The 20579-nt window shown below is 36.1% G+C and overlaps 1 protein-coding gene across 1 annotated transcript in view; it reads left to right on the top strand.

Moving 5' to 3' along the window:
• ZRANB3 (zinc finger RANBP2-type containing 3) overlaps positions 1–20579 on the top strand; it is a 268716-nt gene that overhangs the window by 146955 nt on the left and 101182 nt on the right. The window contains exons 5-6 of the mRNA XM_082840638.1: positions 88–319; positions 11264–11349. Coding sequence (XP_082696764.1) covers positions 88–319; positions 11264–11349 — 318 coding nt within the window. The remainder of the gene's footprint in view (positions 1–87; positions 320–11263; positions 11350–20579) is intronic.

Below are 20579 nucleotides of genomic sequence, written 5' to 3'. Positions count from 1 at the left end.
CTCTGTATTTCTTCCCAAAGAAATGTATTTTTTTATGATAAATTGGTTACTAAAATATTTTTAAAGTACATGGATTTTCTTTTCTAGGAGAATATCGACCAGCAAAGTGACAGTTCTGGGTTATGGTCTTTTAACCACAGATGCGGAGACTTTGATAGATGCACTGAATAATCAGAACTTCAAAGTAGTTATTGTAGATGAATCACACTACATGAAGTCCAGAAATGCAACTCGCAGCAGGATTTTATTGCCAGTAGTACAGAAAGCCAAACGAGCCATTCTTCTTACAGGAACTCCAGCACTTGGAAGACCTGAAGAGGTATTAAAATCCTTATACTCTGGGCTTTAAAAAAAGAATTGAATCAATCACTGTTTTTTGCAGTTTTTAATTTTAAATCAGATGCCTCAGATGCCATAAGATCACATTGGGAAATTCTAGATATCTATTTATAGTTAAATATATCTTTTACCATGACTGTTTTTATCTGTTTACATGTGAACCATAGCCATGCTTGCAGGTATATATAAAAAATAGTTTTTACCGTCATTATAAGATTTTCATATTTAGTACACATCTGTAATATTCTTCACACTTGTGTTCTTATGGTTCTTCTATGGTCTCAGTTTTCATTTATCTAGTCTATTTTACATTATAAGCTCCTTATGACTGGTGTTGAATCTACTTTGTATCTTTTATACTGTTACATAATTTCTCTCTGTTCCTCTTTCGCTTCAAAATCCACATTTCGGAAGGTAGACAGAAAATAGAACTTATATGAAGACCAGATAGGGTATCCATTTTGAATGGAGGGATAAGGCATTTGTTGGATTCCCTATTTAGCTTTTACAACTCTAAGAGGCAGATGGGGTATGGAGGGCTGAGAGGAAGAAATGAAGGGTGAAACACTCTAAGGGTCAGTGTAACCTAGGGAAGCACTGTCTATTAAGGTACACTTAGTCATAGAAAAAAATATGAGCCTATTGTCTGGTAGGGTTGTTGTAAGAAATAAAGGAAATATTGCTTCGAAAGTACCTTGTCATGTGCCATAGTGAGCACTCAACTAAGGGTGTCCACTGTTATTTTTGATTCTTAAGCCAAGCCTGAGAAACAGCTATTGCATCGCATCTCTACTAGTATTACCAAGGCTCTGCTTTTGTTCTCCACCCTGGGAGTCTTCTGAAATACACATAACAGTACATAGACTGTGATGGTATAATTCTCAATTTTACCTTTTATATTTTTGCTCTGGATACTCACTGGAAGTGGGAGAGTGGACCCCAAGTAATTTACTTACATTCCAAAATTATGTCGCTGAATAATGGGGTTTATTATGTCTTAATATAAAATGTATCATTTAAGAAGGAGAATGTATAAAAGATATATGTATTTTAAATGATAGTAGTAAAATGAATACTCACTTACTGATTACCTACCGTAAGAAAGAGAGCACTGACAATACGGTAGTGGCCCTTGTGTCCCATGAGATTACATGCCAGTCCCTTCACTCCTCACCCAGGATAGCCACTATTCAAAGCAAGGGTAATTCCTGGTTTTGTGGATCACGATGGTTATACAAATTGGGGATGTTTGGGACTCTTTAAGAAAAAACTATAAAATTACAAGTTCTAAATTAGGAGTTCTGAAATTGGTATGAGTCCTCCAGCTTTGTTTTTCTTTTTCAAGATGTTTTTGGATATTCTGGGTCCCTTGAATTTCCATATGATTTTTTTTGTAGAACTTGGCATTTTTTACAGAGAATCCAGCTTAGATTTTCACAGGTATTGTGTTGAACCTGCAGATCACTTTGGAGTGTATTGCCATGTTAACAGTATTAAGTCTTCAAATCCATGAACATGAGATATCTTTCAGTTTATTTAGGATTTAATTGTTTTCCAACAGTGCTTTGTAGTTTTAACAGGATAAGTCCTATGCTTCTTTTGTTAAATATTTTATGCTTTTTGATACTGTTGTCAATAGAATTGTTTTCTTAATTTCATTTGTAGAATGTTCATTGCAAGTATTTAGAAATACAATTGATTTTTATGTATTGATCATGTATCCTGAAACCTTGCTGAACTCATTTATTATTTCTAGTAGTTTTTAGTGGACTCCTTAGGATTTTTTGTAGACAGGATCATATATACGTTACTTTAATTGCCCTGGCTAGAACTTCCAGTACAATTTTGAATGGAAATGGCAAGTATGGCATCTTTATTTTGTTCCTAATCTTAGGAGGAAAGCCCTCAGTCTTTCACCTTTAAGTATTACCTGTGTTACCTGTGGCTTTTTGTAAATTTCTTTTATCAGTTAAGTTCCTTTCTACCTCTTGTTTATTGAGTGTTTAATCATGAAAGGATATTGAGTTTGTCAAATGCTTTTTCTGCATTTATTGAGGTACTTATATTTTTTTTTGTCCTTTATTCTATTGATAGGGTGTATTATAATCATTGATTTTCAGATGTTAAACCAACCTTGCATTCTAAGATAAATCTCACTTGGTCATGATATATAATCCTTTCATATGTTGCTAGATTCAGTCTGCTAATATTTTGTTGATGATTATTGTGTCTATATTCATAAGAGATATTGATTTGTAGTTTTTTTTTAAATTATATCTTGGTCCAGTTTTGTTATTAAGGTAATACTGGCCTCAAAGAATGAGATGGAAAGTGTTCCTTCCTCTTCTATTTTTTAGAAGAGTTTGCAAAACATTGGTATTACTTCTTTTTTAAATATTTGGTGAATTTGATGGTGAAGCTATATGGGCCTGAACTTTTCTTTGTGAGTCGATTTAGGTTAACAACTCATTCTCTTCATTGAATAATGTCCATTCAGATTGTTTCTTTTTGAGTCAGTTTTGGTACTTTGTGTCTTTTTAGGAATTTGTTCATTTCATCTAAGTTACCTAATATATTGGCATACTATTGTTCATAGAATTCCCTTATAATTTTTTGTATTTCTGTGAGGTTGATAGTGATGTCCCCTCTTTCATTCCTGATTTTAGTAGTTTGAGCCATCTCTCTTTTTTCCTTGGTCGTTGGAGCTAAAGTTTTGTCAATTTTGTTGATCTCTCCAAGAACCAACTTTTGGTCTCATTGATTTATTTCTCTGTTGTTTTCCATTCTCTATTTTGTTCATTTCCATTCTAATCTTTGTTATATTATTCCTTCTGTTTGTTTTGGGTATAGTTTGCTCTTCTTTCCAGTGTTTTAAGGTTAAAAATTGGATTATTAATTTGAGAGCTTTCTTCTTTCTTAATACAGACATATACAGATATAAGTTTTCCTCTAAGCACTGCTTTCATTGCATCTCATTTTTGGTATGTTATCTCCTCAGTTTCATTTATTGCAAAGTCTTATCTAATTTCTAAATAATTTCCCTTGTGATTTCTTTTTTGAACAATTTGTTATTTAGGAGTATGTTGTCATATAAAAAGGATGTAAAGCAACAAAGCCACTTTGGAAAACACTTTGACAGTTCCTTAATAAATTAAAAATCAAATTACTATAGTACCTAGCAATTCCATTCCTAGGTATATACCCAAGAGAATTGAATATACAGCTGTTCATAGTAGCATTATTCATGATATCCCAAAAGTGGAAAAAAGCCATTATCCATAACTGCTGAATGGATAAACAAAATACAGCCATAAAAGAAGTAAAGTACTAATATACTCTACAACATGGGTGAACCTTGAAGACATTATGCTAAGTGAAAGCCAGACACAAAGGCTACATATTTTTTTATTCTATTTCTATAAAATGTCCAAAATAGGCAAATTCTTGGAGATGGAAATATATTAGTGGTTGCCAAGACCGGAAGAGAGGGGAAATGGGAAATGACTAGTAATGGGTATAGATTTTATTTTTGGAGTGATAAAAATGTTCCAGAATTAGATAGTGGTGATCGAGGTACTTTTTTTTTTAATATTTATGTTTGTTTGTTTGTTTATTTATGGCTGCGTTGGGTCTTCATTGCTGTGCACAGGCTTTCTCTAGTTGCGGCGAGCAGGGGCTAGTCTTCGTTGCGGTGCACAGACTTCTCATTGTGGTAGCTTCTCTTTTTGCAGGGCACGGGCTCTAGGCACGTGGGCTTCAGTAGTTGTGGCACGCGGGCTCAGTAGTTGAGGCTCGCAGGCTCTAGAGTGCAGACTCAGTAGCTGTGGTGCACGGACCTAGTTGCTCCGCGGCATGTAGGATCCTCCTGGACCACGGCTCGAACCCGTGCCCCCTGCATTGGCAGGCAGACTCCTGACCACTGCACCAGCAGGGAAGTCCCTGGGGCACATTTTGAACATACTAAAAGCCACTGAATTTACACTTTAAAAGTGTGAACAGTAAAAGTGGTATATGAATTTATATTTCAATAAAGCTGTTGTTTTTAAAAAGCATATTAACAGGGGGCGGCTGCGGAGTCCTGGGATGAGAAACAGCTGCATGCAGCGCGTGGCAGCGGCCCCATTTTCCAGGCTTGTCCGTAAAGAATTTGGCTTTTGCCACCTGTCTAGCAACCCGCAACGTCTTGCACCAGCCGCCTCGCCTCAGGAGCCCTACCAAGTGTGGGAACAGGCTCTGCCCCAAAGGCTTTGAGTGACTCCTCAAACCAGAGTCGGCGAGTGAACTGCGTGTTTGCGGCCGGAAATCCATAGCCTTCACGGAGGCCGAAGGGGCAGCGCCGCGGACTTCTGAATATAACAACTTCACGTGAATTCGCACCATGTGGATGAAAAGCTTTTGGTGCTCCAGCCAGGAGGCAGGGCTCTGCCTCTGAGGTAGGAGAGCCAACTTCGGGACACTGATCAACAAGAGACCTCCCAGCTCCACATAATATCAAACGGCGAAAATCTCCCAGAGACCTCCATCTTAACACCAGCACCCAGCTTCACTCAACGACCAGCAAGCCACAGTGCTGGAAAACCTATGCCAAACAACTAGCAAAACAGGAACACAACCCCACCCATTAGCAGAGAGGCTGCCTAAAATCATAATAAGGCCACAGACACCCCCAAACACACCACCAGACGTGAACCTGCCCACTAGAGAGACAAGATCCAGCCTCATCCACCACAACACAGGCACTAGTCCCCTCCACCAGGAAGCCTACACAACCCACTGAACCAACCTTAGCCACTGGAGACAGACATCAAAAACAGGAGGAACTACGAACCTGCAGCCTGCAAAAAGGAGACCCCAAACACAGTAAGATAAGCAAAATGAGAAGACAGAAAAACACACAGCAGATAAAGGAGCAAGATAAAAATGCACCAGACCTAACAAATGAAGAGGAAATAGGCAGTCTACCTGAAAGAGAATTCAGAATAATGATAGTAAGGTTGATCCGAAATCTTGGAGATAGAATGGACAATAGATTGGACAAAATGCAAGAATCAGTTAACAAGGACCTAGAAGAACTAAAGATGAAACAAGCAACGATGAACAACACAATAAATGAAATTAAAAGTACTCTAGATGGGATCAATAGCAGAATAACTGAGGCAGAAGAACGGATAAGTGACCTGGAAGATAAAATAGTGGAAATAACTACTGCAGAGCAGAATAAAGAAAAAAGAATGAAAAGAACTGAGGACAGTCTCAGAGACCTCTGGGACAACATTAAACGCACCAACATTCGAATTATAGGGGTTCCAGAAGAAGAAGAGAAAAAGAAAGGGACTGAGAAAATATTTGAAGAGATTATAGTTGAAAACTTCCCTAACATGGGAAAGGAAATAGTTAATCAAGTCCAGGAAGCACAGAGAGTCCCATACAAGATAAATCCAAGGAGAAATACGCCAAGACACATATTAATCAAACTGTCAAAAATTAAATACAAAGAAAGCATATTAAAAGCAGCAAGGGAAAAACAACAAATAACACATAAGGGAATCCCCATAAGGTTAACAGCTGATCTCTCAGCAGAAACCCTACAAGCCAGAAGGGAGTGGCAGGACATACTGAAAGTGATGAAGGAGAAAAACATGCAGCCAAGACTACTCTACCCAGCAAGGATCTCATTCAGATTTGATGGAGAAATTAAATCCTTTACAGACAAGCAAAAGCTGAGAGAGTTCAGCACCACCAAACCAGCTTTACAACAAATGCTAAAGGATCTTTTTTAGGCAAGAAACACAAGAGAAGGAAAAGACCTATAATAACGAACCCAAAACAATTTAGAAAATGGGAATAGGAACATACATATCGATAATTACCTTAAATGTAAATGGACTAAATGCTCCCACCAAAAGACACAGATTAGCTGAATGGATACAAAAACAAGACCCTTATATATGCTGTCTACAAGAGACCCACTTCAGACCTAGAGACACATACAGACTGAAAGTAAGGGGATGGAAAAAGATATTCCATGCAAATGGAAACCAAAAGAAAGCTGGAGTAGCAATTCTCATATCAGACAAAATAGACTTTAAAATAAGGACTATTAAAAGAGACAAAGAAGGACACTACATAATGATCAAGGGATCGATCCAAGAAGAAGATATAACAATTGTAAATATTTATGCACCCAACATAGGAGCACCTCAATACATAAGGCAAATACTAACAGCCATAAAAGGGGAAATCGACAGTAACACATTCATAGTAGGGGACTTAAACACCCCACTTTCACCCATGGACAGATCATCCAAAATGAAAATAAATAAGGAAACACAAGCTTTAAATGATATATTAAACAAGATGGACTTAATTGATATTTATAGGACACTCCATCCAAAAACAACAGAATACACATTTTTCTCAAGTGCTCATGGAACATTCTCCAGGATAGATCATATCTTAGGTCACAAATCAAGCCTTGGTAAATTTAAGAAAATTGAAATTGTATCAAGTATCTTTTCTGACCACAACGCCATGAGACTAGATATCAATTACAGGAAAAGATCTGTAAAAAATACAAACACATGGAGGCTAAACAATACACTACTTAATAATGAAGATATCACTGAAGAAATCAAAGAGGAAATCAAAAAATACCTAGAAACAAATGACAATGGAGACACAACGACCCAAAACCTGTGGGATGCAGCAAAAGCAGTTCTAAGGGGGAAGTTTATAGCAATACAAGCCCACCTTAAGAAGCAGGAAACATCTCGAATAAACAACCTAACCTTGCACCTCAAGCAATTAGAGAAAGAAGAACAAAAAAACCCCAAAGCTAGCAGAAGGAAAGAAATCATAAAAATCAGATCAGAAATAAATGAAAAAGAAATGAAGGAAACAATAGCAAAGATCAATAAAACTAAAAGCTGGTTCTTTGAGAAGATAAACAAAATAGATAAACCACTAGCCAGACTCATCAAGAAAAAAAGGGAGAAGACTCAAATCAATAGAATTAGAAATGAAAAAGGAGAGGTAACAACTGACACTGCAGAGATAAAAGAGATCATGAGAGATTACTACAAGCAACTCTATGCCAATAAAATGGACAATCTGGAAGAAATGGACAAATTCTTAGAAATGCACAACCTGCCAAGACTGAATCAGGAAGAAATAGAAAATATGAACAGACCAATCACAAGCACTGAAATTGAAACTGTGATTAAAAACCTTCCAACAAAGAAAAGCCCAGGACCAGATGGCTTTACAGGCGAATTCTATCAAACATTTAGAGAAGAGCTAACACCTATCCTTCTCAAACTCTTCCAAAATATAGCAGGGGGAGGAACACTCCCAAACTCATTCTACGAGGCCACCATCACCTTGATACCAAAACCAGACAAGGATGTCACAAAGAAAGAAAACTACAGGACAATATCACTGATGAACATAGATGCAAAAATCCTCAACAAAATACTAGCAAACAGAATCCAACAGCACATAAAAAGGATCATACACCATGATCAAGTGGGGTTTATTCCAGGAATGCAAGGATTCTTCAATATATGCAAATCTATCAATGTGATAAACCATATTAACAAATTGAAGGAGAAAAACCATATGATCATCTCAATAGATGCAGAGAAAGCTTTTGACAAAATTCAACACCCATTTATGATAAAAACCCTGCAGAAAGTAGGCATAGAGGGAACTTTCCTCAACATAATAAAGGCCATATATGACAAGCCCACAGCAAACATCATCCTCAATGGTGAAAAACTGAAAGCATTTCCACTAAGATCAGGAAGAAGACAAGGTTGCCCACTCTCACCACTCTTATTCAACATTGTTTTGGAAGTTTTAGCCACAGCAATCAGAGAAGAAAAGGAAATAAAAGGAATCCAAATCGGAAAAGAAGAACTAAAGCTGTCACTGTTTGCAGATGACATGATCCTATACATAGAGAACCCTAAAGATGCTACCAGAAAACTACTAGAGCTAATCAATGAATTTGGTAAAGTGGCAGGATACAAAATTAATGCACAGAAATCTCTGGCATTCCTATATACTAATGATGAAAAATTGAAAGTGAAATCAAGAAAACACTCCCATTTACCATTGCAACAAAAAGAATAAAATATCTAGGAATAAACCTACCTAAGGAGACAAAAGACCTGTATGCAGAAAATTATAAGACACTGATGAAAGAAATTAAAGATGATACAAATAGATGGAGAGATATACCATGTTCTTGGATTGGAAGAATCAACATTGTGAAAATGACTCTACTACCCAAAGCAATCTATAGATTCAATGCAATCCCTATCAAACTACCACTGGCATTTTTCACAGAACTAGAACAAAAAATTTCACAATCTGTATGGAAACACAAAAGACCCCGAATAGCCAAAGCAATCTTGAGAACGAAAGAAGGAACTGGAGGAATCAGGCTCCCTGACTTCAGACTATACTACAAAGCTACAGTTATCAAGACGGTATGGTACTGGCACAAAAACAGAAAGATAGATCAATGGAACAGGATAGAAAGCCCAGAGATAAACCCATGCACATATGGACACCTTATCTTTGATAAAGGTGGCAGTAATGTACAATGGAGAAAGGACAGCCTCTTCAATAAGTGGTGCTGGGAAAACTGAACAGGTACATGTAAAAGTATGAGATTAGATCACTCCCTAACACCATACACAAAAATAAGCTCAAAATGGATTAAAGACCTAAATGTAAGGCCAGAAACTATCAAACTCTTAGAGGAAAACATAGGCAGAACACTCTATGACATAAATCACAGCAAGATCCTTTTTGACCCACCTCCTAGAGTAATGGAAATAAAAACAAAAATAAACAAATGGGACCTAATGAAACTTCAAAGCTTTTGCACAGCAAAGGAAACCATAAACAGGACCAAAAGACAACCCTCAGAATGGGAGAAAATATTTGCAAATGAAGCAACCGACAAAGGATTAATCTCCAAAATTTACAAGCAGCTCATGCAGCTCAATAACAAGAAAACAAACAACCCAATCCAAAAATGGGCAGAAGACCTAAATAGACATTTCTCCAGAGAAGATATACAGACTGCCAACAAACACATGAAAGAATGCTCAACATCATTAATCATTAGAGAAATGCAAATCAAAACTACAATGAGATATCATCTCACACCAGTCAGAATGGCCATCATCAAAAAATCTAGAAACAATAAATGCTGGAGAGGGTGTGGAGAAAAGGGAACCCTCTTGCACTGCTGGTGGGAATGTGAATTGGTTCAGCCACTATGGAGAACAGTATGGAGGTTCCTTAAAAAACTACAAATAGAACTACCATATGACCCAGCAATCCCACTACTGGGCATATACCCTGAGAAAACCAAAATTCAAAAAGAGTCATGTACCAAAATGTTCATTGCAGCTCTATTTACAATAGCCCGGAGATGGAAACAACCTAAGTGCCCATCATCGGATGAATGGATAAAGAAGATGTGGCACATATATACAATGGAATATTACTCAGCCATAAAAAGAAACGAAATTGAGCTATTTGTAATGAGGTGGATAGACCTAGAGTCTGTCATTCAGAGTGAAGTAAGTCAGAAAGAAAAAGACAAATACCGTATGCTAACACATATATATGGAATTTAAGAAAAAAAATGTCATGAAGAACCTAGGGGTAAAGCAGGAATAAAGACGCAGACCTAGAGAACGGACTTGAGGTTATGGGGAGGGGGAAGGGTGAGCTGTGACAGGGTGAGAGAGAGTCATGGGCATATACACACTAACAAACGTAGTAAGGTAGATAGCTAGTGGGAAGCAGCCACATGGCACAGGGATATTGGCTCCGTGCTTTGTGACAGCCTGGAGGGGTGGGATAGGGAGGGTGGGAGGGAGGGAGACGCAACAGGGAAGACATATGGGAACATATGTTTATGTATGACTGATTCACTTTGTTATAAAGCAGAAACTAACACACCATTGTAAAGCAATTATACCCCAATAAAGATGTTAAAAGAAAAAATTTCTAATGGTATAAATAAATAATAGCAAAAAAAAAACAACAACATATTAACAGTGAGACACTACTATGTGCATTCTATTAAAGTTATAAAAATGAAAAGATTTTATGATACTATTGATGGGAGTATAAATTGGGACCATCTTTTTACAGTGCAGCATAGTAACATCTATCAAATTTTTAAAAACATATACCTTAAACCCACCTGTTTCATTTCTAAAAATGTACCCTATAAACCCATCTAATATAAATGCAGATGGGGAATGGATGGATGGATGGATGGATAGATAGAGAGATGATTGATAGATGTAGATGTAGATACATATACCTACACCTACATATATTTACGTATTTGCACTCATACACATAGACTTACACCAAGTTATTAATTTTTGTAACTGCATAAAAGCTAGAAACAGTCTATATGTCCATTATCAGGAGACCTTTAAAATATTTTTCAGTACGTCTACATAATAAAGAGTTGCTATGCAGCCTTTAAGCAGTATTTATTATTATTATTATTATACATTGCTTATATAATTTTTAAAACTAAGTAAAATTAGGTATATATGTACTTTAATGATGTCTAAGACATGTTTTGAGGGACAAAATTCGAGTTGTGTATGTTATATGATCCTCTTCGTCTGAATAGAAGAGAATATACAAATATGCATATATAGGCATACAAAATATAGAAATGTATATTGAAGAAAAGGATAGCAGTTATTCCTGAAGAATAGGATGGCATGGTTGGGTGGATGGAGGGGAAGGAGGAGCCTTGATGAAAAAGAGATAGATTTTCTTTTCTACTTTTTACTATTTCATTAACTGGATTTATCGTAGTAACTAATTTACTTGAAAATATTACAACATATTGAGAACACTTGTATTGTTACAGCTTTTTATGCAGATTGAAGCTCTCTTTCCACAAAAATTTGGAACATGGACCGAGTATGCCAAAAGATACTGTAATGCACATGTCAGGTAAGACAAACTATTTTCTGTAAGTTTCAATCCTCACATATTTACCATGAACATTAAGCTCTGTTAGTTATTCTTTGTTCCAATGTTTTTCAAGCTTGTGGTAGTTATGGAATAATTTGAAGTAAAATCTTGGGTGGATGACCCATATATAAAATAAGTAAAAGGAGTAGATAATGGCAGTTTGTCTTTCTTTATTTTTTACCTTTCAAGTATTTCATTTTTAAAATTATTTATTTTTATTGACTAGATGGATGTGCACATTGCACAAAAATGAAAAGTAAGTGCCCATTCCACCTGTGTTTCTCAGTTAAACATTCTCTTCTGGAGAAGGAGTATCCTTCTGGAGATACTTTATATGTGAAAAAGCACATGTGGTTATGTGTGTATAATGTTATTTCATTTTATTTCTACATATATAGTATTGTAATGTACATACACACTGTTCTGCAGTTTGCTGTCTTCACCTACTATGTATTGGAGATCCATGCATATCAGTTACTAGAAGAGCTTTGACCTTTCTTTTTAAATGCTGCATGTATTCTACTGTTTGGATGCCCTGTAATTGATTTATGCAGTGTACTATTAATAGACATTTATTTGTGGTATATAGCTGTTGCATACAGTGCAGCAATGCATATCCTTGCACGTGTTGAGAGGTAGTATATTATAGTGTCAAAGAGCATGTAAAACTAGAGCTAGACCACCTGTGTTTTATTTTCATATTCAGTGCCTACCAGATGTTTCATTTTAGGAAAATAAGTTTACCTCCCTATCCCTTAATTTCTTCAGCTCTAAAAACAGAATAATTATTCCTTCCTCAGAGTTATTATGAGACTTAAATTAGCTTATATTTATAAAGGCTTGAACAGTGACTGGTACATAGTGAGCTCTCAGTAATTTTTAGGTATTTTAATATTTCATGTAATATACATGGGAATAAACCTGTAAGATAAATTTATTAGAAGTGGAATTGCTGGTAGAAAGGGCATTTGCATTTTTATATTTTTTAGACGTTTGTAAATTATGCTCCACAAAAGTTATACCGATTTATATTCCTATCAGCAGTAAGATTGTCTCTTTCCCCACACCTTGCCAACATATTCAAATAGAAATTATTTTGTATTGCCAGTGTGATTTGATAGTAGTTTTAATGCACATTAGTCTTCTTGCACATTACTAAGTGAAGCTGAACATTTTTTTCATATATGTAAGAGTCATTTGTACTTTTATCTGTCAGTTATCTGTGCTCTTTGCCCTTCATTCTACTAAGCTTATTAGGTTTTTTTCTTATTGATGTACTGGAAATCTTTATATATTGTGAGCATCAGGTCTTTATCTGTGATATGAGTCCCTTATCTTTTTTGTCAGTATGTGTGTGTGTATTTGATTTTTTTCTTTTTACAATTCCCTCAAATATCCCTATGTGGTTGTGATGTTCTAATGCCTTTTAAAGGGCTCTAAAGCACAGAGATACAAAGAATCCTTCCAAATTGTTTATGTGAAGGCAGTTTAACACTGATACCCAAAATCAGAGAAGATAGCACACACACAAAAGGAACCAAGGCTCTTTTTCTACTTAAGACTATAAATGCAGAAATAGTCAATATTAGTATAAACCAGATACTCATTAAATGGCCTAATATATTAACCATATGCAAATGGAATCTATGTCAGGAATGCAGCCATAGTTTAATATTAGGAAGTCTATTAATATACTTAGCCATGTTAATAATGAAAAGGAAAAGCTTCATTTCATTTTCCCCATTTATGCTGAGATAGAATTTAATAAAGTTCAGCATATATCTTTTTTTTTAAATAAATTTATTTATTTGTTTATTTTTGGCTGTGTTGGGTCTTCATTGCCTCATGTGGGCTTTCTGTAGTTGCAGCAATCAGGGGCTACTCTTTGTTGTGGTGCATGGGCTTTTCATTGTGGTGGCTTCTCTTGTTGCAGAGCACAGGCTCTAGGTACACGGGCTTCAGTAGTTGCAGTGGTGGGCTCAGTAGTTATGGCTCGCAGGCTCTTGAGTGCAGGCTCAGTAGTTGTGGCGCATAGGTTTAGTTGCTCCGCGGCATGTGGGATCTTCCTGGACTGGGGCTCAGAACCCGTGTCCCCTGCATTGGCAGGTGGATTCTTAACCACTGCACCACCAGGAAGTCCCCAGCATTCACCTTTGATTACAGTTTTTAATAATTTTAAGTTATTCATGTGTGATATTTATATACATATCAACACATATAATATATACGTTTATGTATCTGTATGTGTTTTAATCCCAAAGCCACCATCACATGAAACACTAAAACCAAGGCAAGGGTGTTAATTGTCACGCACTTTACCTTTATTCTGCAGGCATTAGTTCAACTACTCAAAAGAAAAATAAGAGGTAAAAATTGGAAAGAAGGGCTTCCCTGGTGGCGCAGTGGTTGGGAGTCCGCCTGCCGATGCAGGGGACGCGGGTTTGTGCCCGGGTCCGGGAGGATCCCGCGTGCTGGGGAGCGGCTGGGCCCGTGGGCTGTGGCCGCTGGGTCTGCGCGTCCGCAACGGGAGAGGCCACAACGGTGAGAGGCCACAACGGTGAGAGACCCGCGTACAGCAAAAAAAAAAAAGGGAAAGAAAAAGGCAAAATTATTATTATGTGCAGCTGATATTATTTATTTAGAAGACCCAAGACGATGAGCTCAAAAATGTTCAAAACCAAAGAGATTTCATTAAGGTGTCCTAGCACAAAGTTATCATTAAAAAGTCAGTTGTCTTCCTCTACACAAATAATAATAAATAGTTTTAGGATATAATACCAAATAGGTACAATGGTAGATATTGTTGGGGAGCCCTTAGTTATAATTCTTGCAGATTATAAATGTCAAACGTCTGTCTACATGAAACAGATATATTAATATATTAATTACATTTTGGGGACTAGCAAAACCTAACTGGTCAGAATACATTTCTTTTTTTGTTTGTTTTCTGATTAGGACTTGTCACATGACATTAGAAATGTTAGAAGTGTATACCTGTCCTTTTCTTGCTTATTAATGTAGACATTGTTTCAAAGAAAAGTTTATGAAATGCTTTATGATTAGAGAGATTGTGTTCTATTTCCTGTTTACGAGAGAAAGCCATTTCAAGATTATCATCATGCTTCTCAAGGCATTTTCTTTCAGATTCCATTTCAAAAGTTTTATGTTATTCCTTTACTTCTTTACCTCGAAAGCCCTATGGTTTCATAGACTCTGATTCAGATCAAGGCACTTCTTGGCATTTTAAGTTAGTCTATGGAATGTTAAATTTTTTTCCATAATGTTTGGATTCTATGAAGTTGTCATTTTCACACTATAATTTTGCAGAAGCCAAATTATGGTTAGTTATTCAGTTCTAGACCCTTATTTTATACTTGAAATGTCATGACTATATTAAAAATAAAATTAAATGAAGTTTGAGTAAAAATGTAACTTTACCTTTGTAAAGTTTATTAAATACATAAGTAATGGTAAACAGAAGTATACTTACATGAATGTGATTTTGAGATGAGAAGTCTAGGTGTAGGTAACCACCTACCTGGTTTGCTTTGAGAGGAACAAGAGAAAGTATCACTCAATCAGAGCATCTCATATCCAAGATTCCTTACATCATTCACTCTACTAGGTTATATTTAGAAGAAGCTATAAATACAAATATGACTTGGAGAAGGCAGCACATTCAGTTTCAACCATTAGCACGTTAGAGCTAGAAAGACTTTACAATCACGCAGTCCCCCTCTGTCATTTTATAGGAACCTGGCAAGGTTAAATGGCTTGTCCTGTATGTGACTTCCTGTTACATTTTTTTCACTTTTCCTGGCAGTAAGAAAGACTTTGGCAATGGCAACTTTAAAAAATGTTCCTCTACATAGAAAAAAAGGACACATAGATAGTCCAACCATGCATCCCGTTATTAGCAGCCACCTCCCTAATGTCATGCTTAAAGGTTAAGAATATCTTTATAGTAATTTATCAAAATTTCTGAACTTTCTTTACAGCTGATATTTTGTGCCCATTCTACCTCTTAGGAGAAATAGTTGTCTAAATTTTTATGAGAGGGAAAATCCTGGGTGATAGTACATATAAAGGTATTTATAGTCATTCTCCAAAAGTGTTAATTAGTAGGTCATGTCAGCTTCAAGAAAGCTGTCTTTTATGGAAGTGCACAGTACCTTGTCGTTAGCACTGTTGCATTTAGTGTTCTAATCCATGGCTAAATAGAGGTCAGGTCTACTCCATTTGCAAATGGCTCGAATCTGAGAGAAATAGTTAATATACTGGATGGCAGAGATGAGTTTGAAAACTAACTAGATAAAAATTAATAGGATAAATTCTGCACTTAGGCTTAGAAAGTCTGCTTTGTGCGGAAGGGATTTGAGAAATCCTCACCTTTTATCAGTAGTTCAGTTCAAAAAGACTTCTGGTTTTAAATAATGCTAGGCTAAATTAAAGTCAAGTGTCTGTCATAACTGATAAAAATAAAGTAATATTAGGGCACACTAATCAAAGTAGCATCTAGGGTAAGGGATGGTTCTACTCTGCTCATTGATTAGACTATCAGGAGTATGGTCTAATTTTGAATTAATCCATTCATTCAAAAAATATTTATAGGGTACTTGTTACATGCATTGCCATGTGCTAGGCATCAGGTATGCATTAGAGAACAAGACTCAAGTGGTCCTAGCCTTCATTCAATTTTCTAGTCAGACGCTAACTAGATAATTATAGTTGTGATGAGTGTCATAAAAGGGAAGCAAAGGATGTTATGGCAGAGTTTAATAGAGTGAACTAAAAGTAAGTCAGAGAGGACAGAAGAGGCATCCTGTGAATAAGTGATATTTATTTGCATTCCAGGAAGAAGAATTTTCTGTGGTAAGGCTCAGAGCAAGAGAGACTGCTATGCCTTTGAGGAACTAGAAGAAGTTCAGTTCAGCTTGAATATTCTTGAGTGAATTGAAGAGAGGGTCTCAAGGCAAGATGGAGTTAGGCAAGGGTCATATTATACAGGGTCTTGTTCTTCATCATAATAGCAGTAGGAAGGCACTGGAGGGTGTTTTGTGTTGTTATTTTAGTTATCACTATTGTGGGGTTTTTTTTATTACACTAAAATATACTTGAGGAAGTTTATCATTTTAACCATTTTTAAGCTTATAGTTCAGTGATATTAAGTACATTCACATTGTTGTGCAGCCATCACCACCATCCATCCATCTCTAGAACTTTAATGGGCACTGAAACTGTGCCCATTAAATAATAATTTCCCATCCCCCCACTGCATGCATGAAAGGACATGCATGATTATATTCACAAGTTTTACTTGTTATTTTTTAAGACAACATTTTCACATGGTTCAAAATTCTAAAGCGATAGAAACGTATATACTTTGAAAAATCTTCCTTTCACCCCAGTTTCCCTCCCTTTAGGCAACTGTGTGTAGTTTTTAATCTTTCTGCATAAATTGTGTGCCTTTTCAAGCAAATTCCTATTTTTTACTAGTTGTTATAAATATACACGTTGTTTTGTACTTTACTTATTTGTCCTTTCTTTGTATACCTGAATACCTTCAGCCTTTTTATGGCTTTATGATATTATTTACAATATCCATAGTTTCTGGGCTGGCTAGAAGTTGAGGGAGTTTGCATACTTTTCTCTAGGAAACTGGAAAAGTTTCAGAGAAATGGAAAAGTTGAGGGTTAAAAGTTTGATGAACGTTGACATGGTGTGAGATTTTGATGAATATTGATATGGTGTGAGATTTTGCTGAATGGGGGAATGAGATAATGAGATTAGTGTGGTAGAATTGGTGCAGCACTGAATAACCAACTGAGATCAGCAATTCTAGATTTGTACTGGAACCAGTCTTCTCTAAGGTATATTTCCCCGCAGCGTGGGTAGAGGCTTGGAAAAGGCTTATAGTTGGGTCGATCCAAGATTTTTTCTTTTTTTCACTAGCTTGCAATGCATGGACTGTGGGACAAGGGAAATTATACTATACTGATAAAAACAAAGGTAATGTATGGACTCAGAAATCAAAGTAAGGTGAGGAAGGATGTGAAGACAGGAAGGTTATTGTGGATATGGTAAAAGTTGACTTAAAGGTCCTGATGAGATAGTAAAGCTACAGTGGGTGTGAGTGAACAAGAGGGCTAGGAGGGCGGAGGTTCTAAAGAGTGGAAGGTCTGAATTTACCAGGTAGAGCTCTTTTTCAGGATCGATGATTGCTGTGGGAGTAGAATGATTGGAGTGGATTTTAGAAGGTCACTGGAGACAAGGAATACAAGGAACTGAAAGGGAACTAAAAGTCACATTTTAAGAAGCATGTTAACAAATGAAAACATATCTGGGAAAGGGTTCCTGGAATAATGAGGGGATTTCATATTCAGCTCTACAAATGCCTAATTTTATTGATTGCCTGCTATATTTAAGACATTATTTCAGAGCTGCCGGCAATACAAAGATGAGTAAGATGTAGTGCTTGATCTTAGGAAGCCTATAGGAATTTGAAAAAGAGAAGACCTAGAGGGAATAAGTCTTTAAATACTTAAAGATCTGTCATGTTTTAAAGGAATTAGACTTTTATCTTTGTGGTCTCAGAGAGTAACATTATTATCAAGGAATGAAACTTAATGGGGAGGTAGATTTGGGCTTAATATAAGAAAAAGTAAAATATTCATATGTATATATGACAAGAAGACAATAAAATATATAACACCATACAATAAAAATGGAATGGAAAAATAACATAATCCAACTATACTAACAAGTAAATTGTTTTCATTTTTTTATTTCTATGCTTGTCCATATATCTAATAATTTTTACATAGTTTTAAAGTTTAACATAGCCTACATGTGATGCTGTCATCTACTGTTTTCACTTAGTTATCATCTTGTCTCATGCTTTAACATTGTCTTTATAAGTTATTTTATTTATTTATTTATTTTTGGAGCTATACAGGGACAAGTTTTTATACACTGTTAAAATGAAATTTGTATTAATCTTTACATCAACTATAACTCAATAAAAATTTTTTTTTTTTTTTTTTTTTTTTTTTTTGCGGTATGCGGGCCTCTCACTGCTGTGGCCTCTCCCGCCGCGGAGCACAGGCTCCGGACGCGCAGGCCCAGCGGCCACGGCTCACGGGCCCAGCCGCTCCGCGGCACGCGGGATCCCCCCGGACCGGGGCACGAACCCGCATCCCCCGCATCGGCAGGCGGACTCTCAACCACTGTGCCACCAGGGAAGCCCAATAAAAATTTTTTTTTGAAAACTTGAAAAACACTATAAACCTGGCAGACATCTATCGAACGCTCCACACAACAGCAGTAGAATACACATTCTTCTCAAGTGCACACGTAAGGTTTTCCAGGATACGCCATATGTTAAGCCATAAAACAAATCTCAATAAATTTACAAGGATTAAAATCACAAGTGTGTTCTCCAACCACAGCGGAATAAAATCAGAAACCAATTACAGAAAGAAATTAGGGGAATTCACAAATATATAGAAATTCAACATGTTCTTAAGTAATAAATGAGTCAAAGAAGAAATCACAGGGGAAATTAGAAAATACTTTGACATGGGGGCTTCCCTGGTGGCGCAGTGGTTGAGAGTCTGCCTGCTAATGCAGGGGACATGGGTTCGAGCTCTGGTCTGGGAGGATCCCACATGCCGCGGAGCAACTGGGCCCGTGAGCCACAACTACTGAGCCTGCACGTCTGGAGCCTGTGCTCTGCAACAAGAGAGGCCGCGATAGTGAGAGGCCCACGCACCGCGATGAAGAGTGGCCCCGGCTTGCCACAACTAGAGAAAGCCCTCGCACAGAAACGGAAGACCCAACACAGCCCAAAATAAATAAATAAATAACTTAATATAAAAAGAAAAAAGAAAATACTTTGACATGAATGAAAATGAAAAGATAACATATCAAAACTTATGTGATTCAGCTATGAACACTGGGTGCATTTATCTTTTAAAATTAGAGTTTTTGTCTTTTCCTGATAAATGCCCAGGAGTGGGATTGCTGGATCATATGGTAACTCTATTTTTAGTTTTTTAAGTAATCTCAATACTGTTTTACATAGTGGCAGCACCAATTTACATTCCCACCAACACTTTAGGAGGGTTTCCTTTTATCCCCACCCTTTACCCTCCAGCATTTATTATTTGTAGACTTTTTGATGGACTAGGAATATTCTCTTTCCTCAGAGAGTAAATAATTCATGAAGGGTTGTTTCATGGAGCTATATTAGTTTTTTTAGGTAACAAAGTGAAAGATGAGAACTTCTTAATGCAAAATACAAAATTTGAAACCCTCAAGTTAGGTTTTTGTTGGTTTGTTTCTATTTTTTAATATTTTTTTATTTTTTTGAATTTTATTTTATTTATTTTTTTTATACAGCAGGTTCTTATTAGTCATCCATTTTATACACAACAGTGTATACATGTCAATCCCAATCTCCCTATTTTATTTTTTTTAATTTCTCTGTTTTATTTTTTAAATATTACTAATGTAAAGATAGTTTATTGCTTTTGTGAAAAGGATTCATACTTATTTTATCAAATCAAACAAAGAGAAAAGAATTTTAAAATCAGTACAAATTAACTGAACTCTCACTGTCCAGAGGTAACCAGGACTAATTTATTATAGTGACTTCCCCTCTAGATAGCTTCTCTGCTTAGCTACATAAGGATAGGTAGATTGGTAGGGAGATAGAGAGGCAGTTTTATATAAATTGGGCCATAGTATGCATACTCTTCTGGAATATGCTTTTTCATTGAACACAATTTTTAAGATGTCTTTCTATATCAATAACTAAAATACAGCTTTTTTATTGGCTATATGGTATGTTATTTTATGTATAAGATACTACGCTATGTATTTTAGATGTATTATCTTTAATTCTTTAAACAATCCTACATGATTGATATGTCCATTTTATAGATGAGTAAACTGAGACTTGAAAAGATTAAGTAACTTGTCCAGATCACAAAACTAAAAAGTGAAAGAGTAGTAATTTAAACACCCCATGTCATCACTTTTCTGTTATTCCTTTTTCAGTATTTGAATTATTTGGTAATTCAGTATCCGTGTTTATATGATTGGCTAAATAAATAGACTAAATAGACTAAATAATATTGTTCTCTAATAAATCAAATAGCTGACTCTTCCTTTCTTGGTCAACTTTTTATCTTTAATTATTCCCTTTT

The sequence above is a fragment of the Leucopleurus acutus genome (genome assembly GCF_964270905.1).
Source record: "Leucopleurus acutus genome assembly, chromosome: 6".
NCBI classification, from domain to species: Eukaryota; Metazoa; Chordata; class Mammalia; order Artiodactyla; family Delphinidae; genus Leucopleurus; species Leucopleurus acutus.
This window is presented reverse-complemented; position numbering and strand designations above follow the sequence as displayed.